At 39.8% G+C, this 15,910-nt stretch overlaps 1 protein-coding gene across 2 annotated transcripts in view; it reads left to right on the top strand.

Moving 5' to 3' along the window:
- Window positions 1-458: 458 nt before the first annotated feature.
- The window catches only part of hdac8 (histone deacetylase 8), a 33,001-nt gene continuing 17,549 nt past the window's right edge, over window positions 459-15,910 (top strand). Inside the window, exons 1-9 of one of the 2 annotated variants that reach the window (XM_044184641.1) lie at window positions 462-895; window positions 1,013-1,065; window positions 2,030-2,160; window positions 3,659-3,800; window positions 4,248-4,360; window positions 4,590-4,667; window positions 4,754-4,862; window positions 6,725-6,897; window positions 7,786-7,880. In XM_044184641.1, the coding sequence (XP_044040576.1) occupies window positions 782-895; window positions 1,013-1,065; window positions 2,030-2,160; window positions 3,659-3,800; window positions 4,248-4,360; window positions 4,590-4,667; window positions 4,754-4,862; window positions 6,725-6,897; window positions 7,786-7,880 (1,008 nt within the window). In that variant the 5' untranslated portion in view covers window positions 462-781. Of the gene's footprint in view, window positions 896-1,012; window positions 1,066-2,029; window positions 2,161-3,658; window positions 3,801-4,247; window positions 4,361-4,589; window positions 4,668-4,753; window positions 4,863-6,724; window positions 6,898-7,785; window positions 7,881-15,910 lie in introns of both variants that reach the window. The other variant, XM_044184642.1, reaches the window with a different exon arrangement.

Genomic DNA, 15,910 nt, shown 5'->3' on the forward strand with positions numbered 1-15,910 from the left:
TAAATAAAGGTGGCATTGTGGTTAGTAGTCAGCTGTTTTTGGTGCCCTCTTGCGACAAGCACCCTCAGAGCACCCATGACCTGTACACAGACTCTGGGTGCTTCAGGGGCCTCTGGCATTACAGGTGTCTTTTTGAAGGAAATTACCATTTCCTGTTATTTCTTCTTTAAGAGCTGTAATTTCATTCTCAGTTTTTCAAAAGTTTTGTTATGCCGAAATGAAATACATCCTGTTTTGGGGCAATTTTTGGTGAGAAGGTGGTGACATTCAGGAGAATCCACCCATAAAATGTTTTAAATAAGATTAAAAGTATACAGACCTGACTAGAAATGTATCCGTTTGGGAAGCCGTGTCCTCATTCATCTTAAACGTTATCTCAAACTCGTTTGAAACGTTAGCTACTTTAGAGAAAAGCGAAAAAAGACTACAAGAAATCCCAGAATGCTCCTCGCTCCGCGTGCGTTCTACTTTAAAAAATGTCCGCGAGCGGAACGTTGGAGTCGATGTTGGGACCGTTACGAAGCAACTCTCCATCTTACCCGTCACCAAAATGAAATGTCCTTGTTTTAAACGAGATAAATCGCCCTACAGTATGTTTACATTTTATAATCGTCGTCTTCCCTCTAACCGAGTGGTGAAGACCAGCAGTTAACCGACTTTTCCGGGGGGAGTGTTGACGGTGTAACACCAGACTTGAGAACAAGACGCCGCTCCCGTCCCGTCCCTTCACTGTGAATTTGTTTTTAGCTACATTCTCCGTCAAATTATTTATATTTTATCCATGAGTTGCAGAGGAGACAGCGATGAGGACAGCTGCAGTAAACGGAGAGTCGCGTATGTCTACAGCCCGGAGTACATTGAGACTTGCGACACTTTATCCAAAGTGCCAAACCGGGTGAGTTGGATTGAATGAGGAGCTAGTTACCAGGCTTTTACCCACTAGCGCTGCTTTGTTGTTATCATTGTCCAGTCTGTGTTTTTATTTCGTGGTTTCTACCGTGTTCATTTCCAGGCAAGTATGGTCCACTCACTGATAGAGGCCTATGGACTCCTTGAAAACATGAGGTGAGTGGTGTTAAACAGCTAATGTCAGTTTTCTAACCTAAACAGAGATTACAGGGAGATTAAAATGCATTTTTTACGAGAGAAATAGCTTCACATAGTGCTCAGAAGCAGTCTGTTTAGCTAACTACTGCCTGGAGTCTTACACTATGTACACTGTATTATACAGTTTAAGCTTATTTTGGAGTGAAATTGGTTTTATATTCAAATGATTTAACTTGGTGCATATGATTTGCAGAATCCTGTACTCAGATAGTGTTTCGTATAAGTGTCTTGAAACCTACAGTGTTTTGCATATTGCACAGTATGTTTTATATCTAGTGTAATGCATTGTATATGCTGTACAGATTGTACTGTCTGGTGATTGTATTGTATACGTTCCTACTTTGCAGATTTTTAATTGCCACTCAAAGATTACATTTTTTTTCAGTTGATTTAAATTGATTGATTCTGCTTCCCACCTCCAGCAAAGTAAGAAGTTTTCCCACCAGATGGTTTAATGCCATTTTTTGTTTCATTTTATTAAATTATAACATAAAAGTTTTGCTTTGCACATTGGCAAATAGCTTGTACTGCTTTTCTTTTAACATATGGAAACAGAGGATGATGGTGGTATTTTTTTTTATCCCAGTCCCCTCATTTTCCACTCTCAGTATATCAATGCAGTATTTATTCTGTTGATTAATTTTATTATTTTATTTATTAGCACAGCGGTTTTTGTGTGCAGTTGGCAATTTCTGTAGCTTTAGGCTGTACACTTGGTCATTTCTGATCTGAAAGTGACTACATTTGAATAATCTGTAGTCGTGTGCAGGTTACTGTGGTTTTATTCACATACAGTATTTTATTTGACAGCTCAGTGAATAAATCTGTCAGCAGCGTGAGTTGCTGTGCCACTGCTTATACAACAAGTTATTGAGCAAGCAGCATGTACCATTGACACTGTTTTTTTGTCCTTTCTCTCCAGCACCATTAAACCTCAACTGGCCACCATCGAGGAAATGGCCAAGTTCCACACAGACTCTTACCTGGAGCATCTTCACAAGATCAGCCAGGATGGAGACAACGATGATCCGCAGTCAGTCGACTACGGCCTGGGTGAGAAAAGCTAAGGAAAACGTTTACCAGCCAAAATAATATATTCTCATTTTTTACTGGAATCTGTTAATTCTATCCATCTGCAATGCTGCTTCATGTAAGAATCCAGTAGAGTGTCCATTGAAAACCTACCTTCCTAGGTGTGTCTATTATATCCTATACTATATACAGGACAATTTATCAGGAACTGCATCAAAATTCAGGTTACAAGAGAACGGTGACATTCATTGACACATTTATTGTCTCAGAATAGTGGTGGGTGATCCTTCTTATTCACTACAGACAGATTTTACTACCAATCTTTTTTTTTTGTCAAGCCACTGTTCATTACAGCATAATACGGAAAATGGAGGGATTAAAGTGGAAAGTGAGATGGAGAAGTTGTTAGATGCAGTGCTTGTTTGTCAGCAGCAGAGGGCGCTACAACACAAGATTCAAAAAGCCTGTGTCTCCTAGAGTACACAGAACCAGGTTTTGAATCTATTTAAATGTAATTTTAGTTTGTTTTAAAGAGGGTACTTTTCTTTCTCAATGCCCTAAATTTAAATATGATCTGCATAACCACTTTTCTGTCCTTTTCACACAGTGTTTGTATACTTTGGTTGAGATAGGAATACATTAATCTCAATCTCAAACTTAACCTCAACCGGGTGGGACGCTGTCAAAAAGATCCCACCATGGTTTGTTGTTCTTGGATGAGCTGCCTCTAAGTCCATCATTCTCCGAGGTTTACATTTCTAACTTTAGACTAATCCTCAAGTTCACCCTCCTTGTTTTCATATCCTTGACTCATTCCCTATCTGTCTCCCTCCCTTCTCTGATTCACCCTCATTCACCTTTTGCTCTTCTTTATGTCCTCGACTCATCCCTCTGTTACTTCCTCCTTTTGTATTCTGCACACCTCTCTCCGGTTCATCCTTCCATCTTGTTACAAAAGCAAACTGCTCCACCTTTTCCTGGATTAAGAGATTTCTGCCATCTCTCCGATTTTTTTACGCCACACTGACTGTTGTTTTCCATCAATTACGTCCATCCACCTCCCTCATCTCTGTCTTCCTACCTTCCTTTTTCTTCCTTTTCTCTTTCTCTTATTTTGTCTCATTTCTCATTCTTCTCCCTTTCCCCTTTCTCCACCTAATTCCTTCCTTTACTTCCTGATTATTTTTATTCCGTTTTCTTTAACCTCTTCTATGAAGGCATGAAGTAGCTTTGAGAAAGACTGATTGTACAGAAAAAAACTTAAGTTTCAATCAAAGGCAAAAACGTCTCACAGAAAACCAAGACGAAATAAATATATTTTCCACTAGTGCTGCTGGACTTTTCTTGGTTCAAAAGAATTACATTCTTGTTTATTTATGTTCAAGTGCAGTTTTTAGGAAACACTGAAATGTGGAAATAATAAATTCCATGTACTGTCATCATTGCCCATTGATTGTATATTTTATTTTCACGTCATTGTAAATTACATTGTGGACTTTTTTCATCTCTCTCCCTCCAGGTTATGACTGTCCGGTGGTGGAGGGGATATTTGACTATGCGGCAGCAGTAGGGGGCGCTACACTGACAGCTGCCCAGTGTCTGCTGGACCAAAAGTGTGACGTTGCCATCAACTGGGCAGGGGGGTGGCACCATGCCAAGAAGTAAGTCCACCTGTTATACTGTATACACACTGTATGCATTACCACACAAATATAGGAATTTCTGACACATTCTCTGTAAAAACAATGTCATAATATTTTTTTTATAATGCCTGAAAGGATGGTGGGATGCAGTTTGAAGTCACTATTTAAGTTTCTATCTCCAAAAATCACTGAAAATGTGAAGATGTCGGGTTTTTTATAACTTGACTTGTTATTTTGGTTAACTAAATAAAATTAATGCTTTTTATTTCCTTGGGCATATCGTCTTTTTGTCAAGCCATCAAACATGAAATCTTACATATCCCTAACATTAGATACTTCAATCAAGTTTAGGCACCTCCACCGGCACTCATCAGTTGCACTGATGGGCCTGATGGGGGCGCTCCAGGCAAAAGTCAGACTTTCAGACCTTACAGTTTTCTTTCCCTCTATCTCTCTGCCTCCTAGGGATGAGGCATCAGGTTTCTGTTATGTGAACGATGCTGTGTTGGGAATCCTCAGACTGAGGGAGAAATACGAGAGAGTCCTCTATGTGGACATTGACCTGCATCACGGAGATGGTACACACACACACAATCAATAAACTCAAACAGCAAGCAGAACTAAAATTGTATTGTCTTTAGAGTAACTTTCTTTTGTCTGTTCTGTAATAAGGCTGAAATTTAATAAATTTCCCTACAGCATTTATTTAGTGTAGGTGTACAGTTTTAAAAATATCATAAAGCACCCAGATATGACACATTTTTCTTTATTGATCCATTATAATTTTCTCTCCTCCTCTCACTGCAGGTGTGGAAGATGCCTTCAGCTTCACATCCAAAGTCATGACGGTCTCTCTGCACAAGTTCTCTCCTGGATTCTTCCCAGGTCCTTGCAGAGATGTTAAAGATGTAACATGTTTTAATATGGTAACCTGTATTGGGAGACAGTATAAGATAAGTGTGAATATTTAGGTACGGGTGACCTGTCTGACACGGGGCTGGGTAAAGGCCGTTGGTACGCTGTGAATGTCCCGCTGGAGGACGGCATCAAGGATGACCGATACTACCAGATTTTTACCAGGTACACACACACACACACACACAGTAAAGTATTAGGATTTCCCTGTGCAGCTCAGAGGCAACCTTTAAGGCATGTTTTCCTCCAGGATCCCTGAGGAGAAATTGTATTTTCCAATCCCTTCCCTCTCCTGACTGCATCCCACCCAGAGATCAAAGGTCAGGGTCATCCATAGAGCAGTGCCTTGGAGCTAATGCAGTGTCAGCATTTTATCAAGTTCACTTCAGCAGGGGATTCCCTTACACTTGGGATTTTCCCGTTGAAGGATTTCTTCCTGGACTGAACCCTTAAAAAAGCCAAAATGTTTGAAATATCAGTGTCAATGTCTGTATCACCAGTTTCTGCAGTTTCACCAGGTTTTCCAGAATTAAGTTATAATCAATGAGTTATAGTCCGTAAGTATAATCTGTGACATCATAGGATTTTCAGGGGATATTTTGAGTTTGTTTCAGTGCGATCTTGGTAGTTTTCTAAAGCCATAAAATCTATATTTGGGCACAAGAGAATAAGCCTGGATAGAAATGAGGTGGAACAAATAAGCAAGCATCATCTCAGCTGAGTGTGATTGGCTGAGACATCTGTCAATCAAGCAAACGCGTAAATCAACCTACACCTCTGTAAGACTTGATATATTTTTAACACTAAGAAACATTAGAAGAAGTGGAATTATCTAATGTGATTTACATTTTTTATAGAAAAGACTTAATATTGATGTAGTCGTTTTTGAGGAAAGTCATGATTTTTCCTAGTTCCAGGGATTTTATGGAGACACCAACTAGTGGCTATTACTGGAACTGCAGTTTATTACACTAACGCATTGGCTTCAACATTCAGCCATGGTGGCTGCTGCTCGTAACATATAGTATAGATAATAATTTACTGCTAGCTGAGATGAGAATGACTCTACAGTTCATAAATCATTTATGAGTTGTGAATTCTGATTGTGGGAACTGACTTCAGACTATTGAGTCACTTCTGATTGGTGGAACTGAATACACACTATAGTGTTCCATCACTTCTGATTGGTGGAACTGAATACAGACTAGTGTTCCATCACTTCTGATTGGTGGAACTGAATACAGACTATAGTGTTCCGTGACTTCTGATTGGTGGAACTGAATACACACTATAGTGTTCCATCACTTCTGATTGGTGGAACTGAATACAGACTATAGTGTTCCGTCACTTCTGATTGGTGGAACTGAATACAGACTATAGTGTTCCGTCACTTCTGATTGGTGGAACTGAATACAGACTATAGAGTTCCGTGACTTCTGATTGGTGGAACTGAATACAGACTGTAGTGTTCCGTGACTTCTGATTGGTGGAACTGAATACAGACTATAGTGTTCCGTCACTTCTGATTGGTGGAACTGAATACAGACTATAGAGTTCCGTGACTTCTGATTGGTGGAACTGAATACAGACTGTAGTGTTCCGTGACTTCTGATTGGTGGAACTGAATACAGACTATAGTGTTCCGTCACTTCTGATTGGTGGAACTGAATGCAGACTATAGTGTTCCGTCACTTCTGATTGGTGGAACTGAATGCAGACTATAGTGTTCCGTCACTTCTGATTGGTGGAACTGAATGCAGACTATAGTGTTCCGTCACTTCTGATTGGTGGAACTGAATACAGACTATAGTGTTCCGTCACTTCTGATTGGTGGAACTGTCTATAGACAGGGTCCACAGTAGAATGCTGTGTAGAACAAAAGCCACAGCTGGTCAGATGTTGATGAAACTTACTTACTGCATGATGCTGTATTTTATCATTTTCAGACATTACTTGAACGGCTCCTGATTGGCCCAGCCTGCACCAGCAGTGGGTAACAGCATGTTTACTGCTATCTTGTTTTGCAGTGTGATGCAGGAAGTGCGGGCGCAGTTCAACCCGGAGGCGTTGGTGATGCAGCTGGGTGCCGACACCATGGCGGGCGACCCCATGTGCTCCTTCAACATGACCCCAGTTGGGGTGGGCAAGTGTCTACAGTATGTCTTGGAGTGGCAGCTACCTACACTGCTGCTGGGAGGAGGTACGCTTTATGTGTGTGTTTGTTATTCTGGCTGATGTTGTGTTTTGTTTTTGTGTGGGTATGCATAGATGTCCAATTATGTGTGTGTGTGTTGGTGTGTCCCCATATATGAGCGTATATACGCGCATGTGTACTTAGTGTGTTAAAATACTCCTAATGAAAGGCAGAAACTGTACCATGTCCTTTGTGTGTGTGTGTTTTGTATTTGCTTTGAATCTCAGTGATTCACTCACTTGTGCACAATTACACCCACATACATGGATCTACACATAAACACACACACACACACACACACACACACACACACACACACACACACACACACGCCATGCTCTGTTCCAGACCCCTCAGCCCTTGGCCAGATGATAGCTACTACTTATACGACACAATGAAGCCATTTTACTCAACTACAATCCCACCTCTCTTCCTTTCTCTCCCTCCCTCTCTGTCCTGCATACTTTCTCTCCGTTATATCCTCCTCTCTTTCTTGGTTCTTGTCATTCTCTTAATTTAACTCAAGTCCATCCTCTTCATCCTTCACTCTTTCTATTTATCTCTTGTGTGAGAGAGATAGAGAGAGAGAGAGAGAGAGAGAGAGAGAGAGTTGGTAACTTTTCTGACCTAACATTTTGTCTTGTTAGCTTCCACTTTGTTGTGATGAGTCAGAGATTTTGACGGCTAAATTTCAAAACACTTCTTTTTCTCTCCCTTTCATTTCAGCTCTTTTTCTCCTCAAATTTCATATTTTCAATTTAAGATAAACATTTTTACCAGACTCTTGACAACTTTGGGGCTAGTTAGCTGTGGTCAGCGTTTGACATATATGCAGCATGGACCTCTCCTAAGTTTCCTCTTTATATCTGTCTGTGTCTCCCTCTTCCTCACCAGGAGGTTATAACCTGGCTAATACGGCTCGTTGTTGGACCTACCTGACGGCAGCAGTGCTGGGAAAAACTCTTTCCTCTGAGATACCAGACCACGAGGTATGACAACACACACACACACACACACACACACACACACACACTCACACTCTCACTCTCACTCTTATTGCCACAGTCACACACATTCACATATTCCCACATGAACACAAACGCGCTCATTCATTGTACTGTCACACAAAATCACAGGCCAACACACACGCACGCACACACACACAAAAAATACAAACACACCCTCTTGTGTTCACTGTCCGCTGAGTCACTCCATCTAATCAAAGATGGCCGTCTGCTTCTCAATAAAGGGGTTTGTCTTCAGGTGACTCAGACTGTGTATCTGAGAGAGAAGGGTACTAGTGTTGACAATTCCTCTCAGTCTTCCTCATCTAACACAGACTCCTCTCCCTCCATCTCTTTTGGCATCAAGGTGAATTCTATGCCGTATGGGTGTAGGTGTGGGTGTAGTATTATTAAAGGAGAGATTCCAATTCAGTGATTGGTTCCATACAGTCTATGCATTAAAGAAATAATGCACAAGTTATTTATTTCCCTACATATTGGTTCTAAGTTCACTTTGTTGTTGTTACTAATCAGGGAGATTAGATGGTTTAGTGATTGGTTGGAATAAAATATAAAATGCATCACTTACTGTTGCATGAGAGCGCTGTTCCTGCTACAGAGCTGCCAGTCACCAGGTACAAATCAGATCTAAAACCTTTCATGATCTGGCTGTAGATTGAGTCACGTCTTTGTTATCAGTCCAAGTGTTAGAGCTGGGCAATATGGACAACAATATTAAGATAATTATCACATTCGATGCGTGATGACACTGATTAAAGTTTTTGACTTTAGCATGGAGGTTCATTCTTACCCTTCACATATCTGTGAGAAAATATTCTAAACTCAAGGTTCACTCGCTAGCTTTTTCCAGATCTTTTTTAGAGAATGGATATATGAGATACCTGTGTCTTTCCTTAGTTAATTTGATGATACCTGAGCAAGTTTCATTCGCAGAAGAAGGTTGTGAGATACGTTCAAAAGCTCTAGAAAAAGCTACTAAGTAAACCTTGAGTTTTGATAAAGTTTTCAAAATTACATGGGGAAAAATCTAAACTTATGTTCATTCCATTAAATCAAATAACCTTTTCATGTTTAACTAGTGCAAAATTTTTACAGTTTTTAAAAACAATTATATAATATTCTTAAGTGTTGACACTTATTATCCATTTTTACATGAGAGCTATGAACCTGGACACTACACAACAATAATAATAATAATGAATTCCTGCCAAGATAAAGATTAACACTGTAGATAATTATCTGTAACACTGATTTGGTACTTTTACATGCATTTTAATGATTTGTGTATTACCAGACAAAGTGAATATACACGTATACATATAAACAACCTAAAAGGATTGAAATGGCTCCAATAAAGCCTCAGTCAAGCAAAACTCTATTAACAGATCTGGATTAATGTTCTGAATTACTGTAACATGTATACAATGTAGTCTGGTTATTTTCAGTGTTTTGATGTTGTGTATGAACTAGCAAATCTAACCGCAGAATGGCTTTCATGACACAACTAATAAATCAAATAAATGCATTCATTTTCTTTCTCTAGTTTTATGATGTAATTAAGTTGTTTCCTGGAGGCCACCATTAACAGGATTATGCAACACAGCATGTAGACTAGTGATGGGAATTACAGCTCTTTGAAGGGAGCCAGATCATATGGCTCCGTTCCTTTCTTTTGGCTCCCAAACGGCTCTTCATTTAGTACCACTTCTGCTGGTCACTGCCTAAGTTACATTCTTATTTGTTGCAAGAAATAAATGCAAGATTCTTCATCTGCAATACATTGAAATATTCTGTCATATTGACGGTTAAAAAGAGGGATGTGTCAAGAATAACTGCCCTAGTTGTATAATGAAAATAACACCCTACTAATGAAATAGTATGGTTAATAAATCATTACACAACTCTATACAGACACATAAAGTATATTTCAATTTAATTTCTATGATATAATATGAAACACAAAAATATTTCTGCTCTAATCGTCTCTCAGACGGGAGCCGAGCTCAGACGACACATCACTAATGTAGACCTCTGGTTATTGCAAAAACTCTGGTCACTGTGAACCATGTGAACACTTTAAGTGGAACTTAATCTGGTTATTTGTCGTAATTAGGTCATAGTGTGGATGTAAACAAATAAAGCTACTGAGATGTAAGTGAAAACACTTTTTGTGTTTACCTTTTGCGAGAAGGGAAAATATCCCAGTAATTTATGTTTGAGAAAAGAAAGGACATGTGATCACTTATACTCATTTTCTCATTATGCTGCTATAACTGGTAAATCAAATAGACCCATCCTCTCTCTCCAAACAGAAATTAGTAGACCCATCTGTCTCTCTTGCTCCTATACACATACACACACACACACACACACACACACACACACACACACACACACACACACACACACACACGTACACACACACACACAAAGAGTCTCTTTCTCCAGCAAGATTTTTGGACCTTGCCTTGGTCAAATGTAATGAATAGCTGTGAGTGCCTGAGTGTGTGTTTTATGTGAGAGTGTGTGTGTGTGTGTGTGTGTGTGTGTGTGTGTGTGACCATGATGAAGGTACCTCTTGTTTCTCCTTGTCAGCGTCCAATGGCCCTAAATAGCCTTTGACCTCATTAAGAAGCACTCACTGAAAATAAAGCAACTATCAGTGTGGGCAGCTGCCACAGATGATGAAGACGAGGACACACACACACACACACACACACACACACACACACACACACACATCAAGACAGGGCCTTACCTTTGTATGCATGTACATGTATGCACACACACACCTGAAATCAAAAATGTAACAAACAAACACCCTGATGGCTTTTCCTAACGTGAAAATAAAAGTGCTAATTGGCTTCTTTTTCCTATTTAGTAGGTAATATTGATCTATTTTGAAGATAATTTTCAACTGAAGTCGTAGCACTACACAACTTTACATAGATATTTGTGTGTGTGTGTGTGTGTGTGTGTGTGTGTGAGTGGCCCTGTCTCTGCCCGTTGTGCTCAATAAGAGGGGCATTTATCCATGATGACCAAGCAAAGCTGAAGTTCCAGCGACACAGGGAACAAAAACTACCTTTGTACCCTTGTGTGTGTGTGTGTGTGTGTGTGTGTGTGTGTCCACCCTTCTGCTCTACTGTAGACAAAACCACATGAATGCACACATTCATTACAGTCACATAATGTACTGGCCTGTTGTATACAATTTTTGTGTTTCATTGTATGATAAATTGCCTTCAATGTGGAGGAAACTCAAATGGGAAACTATCAGTTAGGAAGTTGCACTTGTTTTCGTTCATGAAGTAGACTCAAGTAGAGGTAAAATAAATGCTTATTTGTTTTCACTGTGCTGCTGCATTTCAAATGTGTCCTTAACTGACAAATGTCCGTCAAACTGAAATAATAAATGATGCTTGGGGTGCACGGTGGCAGAGCGGCTAAAGCTCCTGCCTCCCAATAAGGAGATCGTGGGTTCGTGGGATCGATTCCCGGACCAGACCAACATCACACGATCTCTCTGGGTGGAGTCTGCACTCTCCGGGTTCTCCGGCTTCCTCCCACCGTCCAAAGACGTGCATGTGTAGGTTAATTGATAACTCTAAATTGCCCGTATTGAATGAATGTGAGAGTGAATGGTTGTCTGTCCTTGTCTGTGTCTGTGTTAGCCCTGCGACGAGTTGGCCACTGTCCAGGGTGTACCTAAGGCCCAAAGTCACTGGGATAGGCTCCAGTCACCCGCGACCCCTAACGGGACCAAGCGGTAGAAAATGGATGGATGGATGGATGCTTCATCTAGTTTCGAACATCCAACAACAGCCACTCCAAACAGTTTGTTTGTTTTATCTGCTCAAATCTCACTGAAATCGATCCAAACAAATTTGTGTTTGTTTAAAATATTTTGTTGAAAGTGTTTATTTTTATTAAAATCAACTTTATCTTTGTTTTTTCTCAGTACCCACGATGATGGCATGTACAAACCCTGGACTAAACGATTTAAAAATAGTAGTCTTAAAAACACAAACATCAGTCAGAGTTGGCAAGTCACATCAACAATAGTGCTGTAATATTCACTGATTACCAGACAAAATATTACACCGCAGATAACCCACACAATGGCCCTGCTTCTGTCACACATATTATACTGCTATATCTTGTAAAAACAAAAGTAAAAGTGCCTTTTGTAGTTTGAACCAAATCGAGCTGCCAGGTCGAAAGTCATTAACCCTCCCCGTTGACTTGTATTGTCTGTTAGTAGTTTGCTGATCCTGATTGACCCCCCATTGTGTGATAGCGGTGGAGTAAATCTGCGTGTGAATCAGAGGGCAACAATATGGGTCTTGCTAAGAATAGCCACAGAGGGCAAAGGTTAGTTAGTGTCTCTGATTGGACAGGCATGGGGATTGTCTTTATAATCTACTTTGTTTTTGGAAGAAAAAGTCCTTCGTCTTTGTTGTTATTACTTATCCAAGAACATTTATTTGTAACGTTTGATGTACACATGCTGTGCCTTTGACGTTTAAAATCAATGTCATGGCAGCTGTAGCACAGGGAATGTTGGCAAGTTAGCTTTTTGAGTTGTTGCAGTCCCTCAAATGTCAAAAACAGTTTTGAGGAGATTGTCATCTTGCCTAAAAGGTAAGAAAAAAGAGAAGGCTATCATGCCGCGACAGTAGCTACACTATTATTTGTTGTACGGTGTATTCGGCTGACCCATGCAGTGGCATTATTTAACTTTTCCTGGTGTGGTACACCTCACTAATCTGGTGAGTCTAAAAGCATTAAACAAATTTTAATAACTATTTGTGCCTTGTTAACAATCACTCAGGTGGCCCATTTATGTATCTTGTGCCAACATATAAAAATGTATTTGTTTTGCAGTTCTGTGAAATAAATCCACAAAAACATGGTAATATAATGATAAATGTGTTCACCAAATTACATTTTATACTTAAAAAGAAACTTAACACCAAGCTTTAAGGCAGTGTTTTGCTTCCCTCTCTGGTTAAAAGTTTCAAGTCTGTTACACCCAGCAGTGATGTAATGAGGTCCTGGAGTACACCTGTACATCACTGCAGCAAGTTGAGAAGTTAAACAACTGGATGTCAGCAAAAACAAGAGTTTCAGGGGGTGTAAAGTTATTCTTTAAATAAAAGATTAGAGAGTAATGCATGTCACATTCTGACGTGCTAGTGTTTATGGCAAACATTGGTCCAAATTCGATGCTTGCTTTTAGATCAGTCATCCTTTCAACACATAACACCGTTTCTGTACTCTACACTTGAACAGGTATAGATGCCGGTGAGCTGTTTAATAGAGAAGTATTTGGTAAACAGTTAAAGCTGTCCGTCTGACTTTCTTCAATAATTCAACCTGCGCCACCCCAGACCCCTCCTCTTCTCTTATTCTGTTTTCGGTCTTTTCCCAGCAGCTGAGTTCCTCCCAGCCGCGCTGCTCCGATAAAAACAAATCACAGATCCAAACTTCCTGCGGCTGTCCTGCTGCCTCAGCGGGCCAACACGCATACCATGAACTCACAATGTTGCTGGTGTGAATCCAGCTCATATCCTTTGTCACATACAGTACCTTACCCTCTTTCTGTCGCTCTTCTCTTTCCTGTCTCCATTGCATACCCATGAAGCACATACTGTATATGCTAAAAATATGCTCGAAGGAAATCTGGCACCTGGATTTGCTTGATTTGCATCCAGAATAGGGTTAGGGTTCCAACAACCATTTTAATTTTGGGTCTGGTTCCAAATCTTTTCTTTTGTCTCTTTTATCTATCTATCTTCTTTTTTTAAGCAAAAAGTAATATACATGTAGCCTTTTGTCTAAAGTTTTTGGGCAAAACTTGACTTTTGAATGTCATTTTTGATTTTTAGCTCTGATATATTCATTTTTAAAACTCAAAATTGTTTAAACAAATCTGGTAAGGAATTCTAAAAGTCAATAAAATGCTATTAACTCCTAACCCCGGGCGACTTAAAGTGATTTCAGTAGTCCAAAAGGCTTAATTTCCTAGATCGGAACTTTAACGGTCATAGTCTTGCAGGTCATTTGTAGGTTTCAAACCTGTGAGTGCAAGGTCCTCAGTCACTAATCATTTTTTTAATTTTCATAGGCATAATTACCACCCAGACTGCTACTTAATGAGTTGTTTATCTTGCTGTATACAACGGGCAATTCAAACTCAAGTCATAAAAAAGCAGCTAGTAGCTTTTCCAGACTTTTTGGTGAATTAGGTGATTATGGATTATGGCACTGAAGGACTTGCATCACCATCTTCTGTCCTTTTGTCTTATGGCTAGCCTGATAATCAGACTGAATCGCCATTTCATGCAAAGAACAGGCTTTTCACTACTTCCCCACTATTTGAATTGTGGAAAAAATCAGTGTGGGCAGAGATTGAGGAGTCTGGAACCAGGCTACCCTGTCGCCTCTGTTGCTGTACAAGTGTACATAGTAATGCTAATAGATATTACCTAGAACTGGTAGAATACACAAACTGATCAACTGCAGCCAAAATGTATCTGCATTTGTCCAATGGCTGACTTTAATACCCCTCATCTCTAGTGAGAGCAACAGAGGTAAATACAAATGTGTGTCTGTCTGAGAGTCACACAGGAAGGGAGGACGTCTCTGGTCCCAGATTGGCAGCGGGGAAGCGTCCCGCCTCTTTACTTCCTACTTCCTCTTTTCCTGTCTGCAGCCACTTCCTGTCCTGCCCCATAGCTGCCGTCAGGGATGTGTCGGCTCCCAGAGTCACTGGCTCAATCACCGGAAACGTCACCGGAGTAGAGTGTGTGTGTGTGTGTGTGTGTGTGTGTTAAGGCCAAGGGAAATTTGTCTGTTTACAAAACCACATAGAAAAATGTGCTGTGAAGAAGATGATTATTACATTACTCTCATTCTCTTCCATTCATCTCTTTTAGATCTTTGTTAATCAAATGTCTTGCTGCTGTAGATTATTTGACTGAATCATGGAAGGGAAAGTGGTTGGTGAATGTTGGGATGTAGCTTGGTTTCCGGTCTTGTTTCCTTTAGTGACTCATGTCTGTGTTGCAGTTGTCTGTCTGTTTGTGTTTCAAGTTCATTGAGAGGCTTGATCCTAGAAGATGGGCTCATCATTCACTTTGTTATCTTAATTTTTATTTTTCTATCATGCGAGATGTTTTTATAAACCCACTGGCCCTGTATTTATAATACTTGAACTTTGGAGTTTTTTTTCCAATTCAATTCCTTTAATTCTTTCTTCTTTTTCAATTCTCGGCCATAGGAGACAGTGAAACCATATTACCATACTTCTCACACATAAAACCACATTAACTTTCCCAGCAGTGTGTTCATACTAATTGGATCACAGTTGTACATTTGTATTGTTTTAGAAAAATATATATTAGGTGTTTCCTAACTGTGTAATTTGGTTTTTAAAAAGTGCTTTTAGTTTTCTTATCTTTCTTATCTTAACTCCTGAAAGCAGCCTTTATGTGGTGAAGCTTGGATGTGTTGTGCTGTGGCAAAAGTCAGGAAGTGAGGAACCAACAAAAAATGTGGATGATACACGGACCCGACTTCAATAACTTCATGAGTCACAAACATGGTCTGTATAAAACAAACCGTGGCAACAACGAGCATGTCCAAGCCGCGTTCAGCACTTTTTAGTGTCTTCTGCCGTTTTGTATTTGTAGCGCGTTTCTGTATTTGGTTGTGTTGTGTGTATTTGCAGTGCATTTGTGTCTTTGCAACATGTTTTCTAAATGCTGCGCATGTGTTGTCAAATTGATGAAGATGTTTTCTTAATATGCTTGTGTTTTCTTAAGTTGCAGAGCCTTCGCCCTTGTCGGCCACCGTACAAAAGTGTAGCAGAGGTTCACGCAAAATGTAACACTACAGTAAAACCTTGAAAAGCAACTATATATATATATATCTAACTTTTATTGTTATAAAGTTACTATATTGTTCAAACAAACAATTTTTGCCAAATT

Source organism: Siniperca chuatsi, linkage group LG22 (assembly GCF_020085105.1).
Source record: "Siniperca chuatsi isolate FFG_IHB_CAS linkage group LG22, ASM2008510v1, whole genome shotgun sequence".
NCBI classification, from domain to species: domain Eukaryota; kingdom Metazoa; phylum Chordata; class Actinopteri; order Centrarchiformes; family Sinipercidae; genus Siniperca; species Siniperca chuatsi.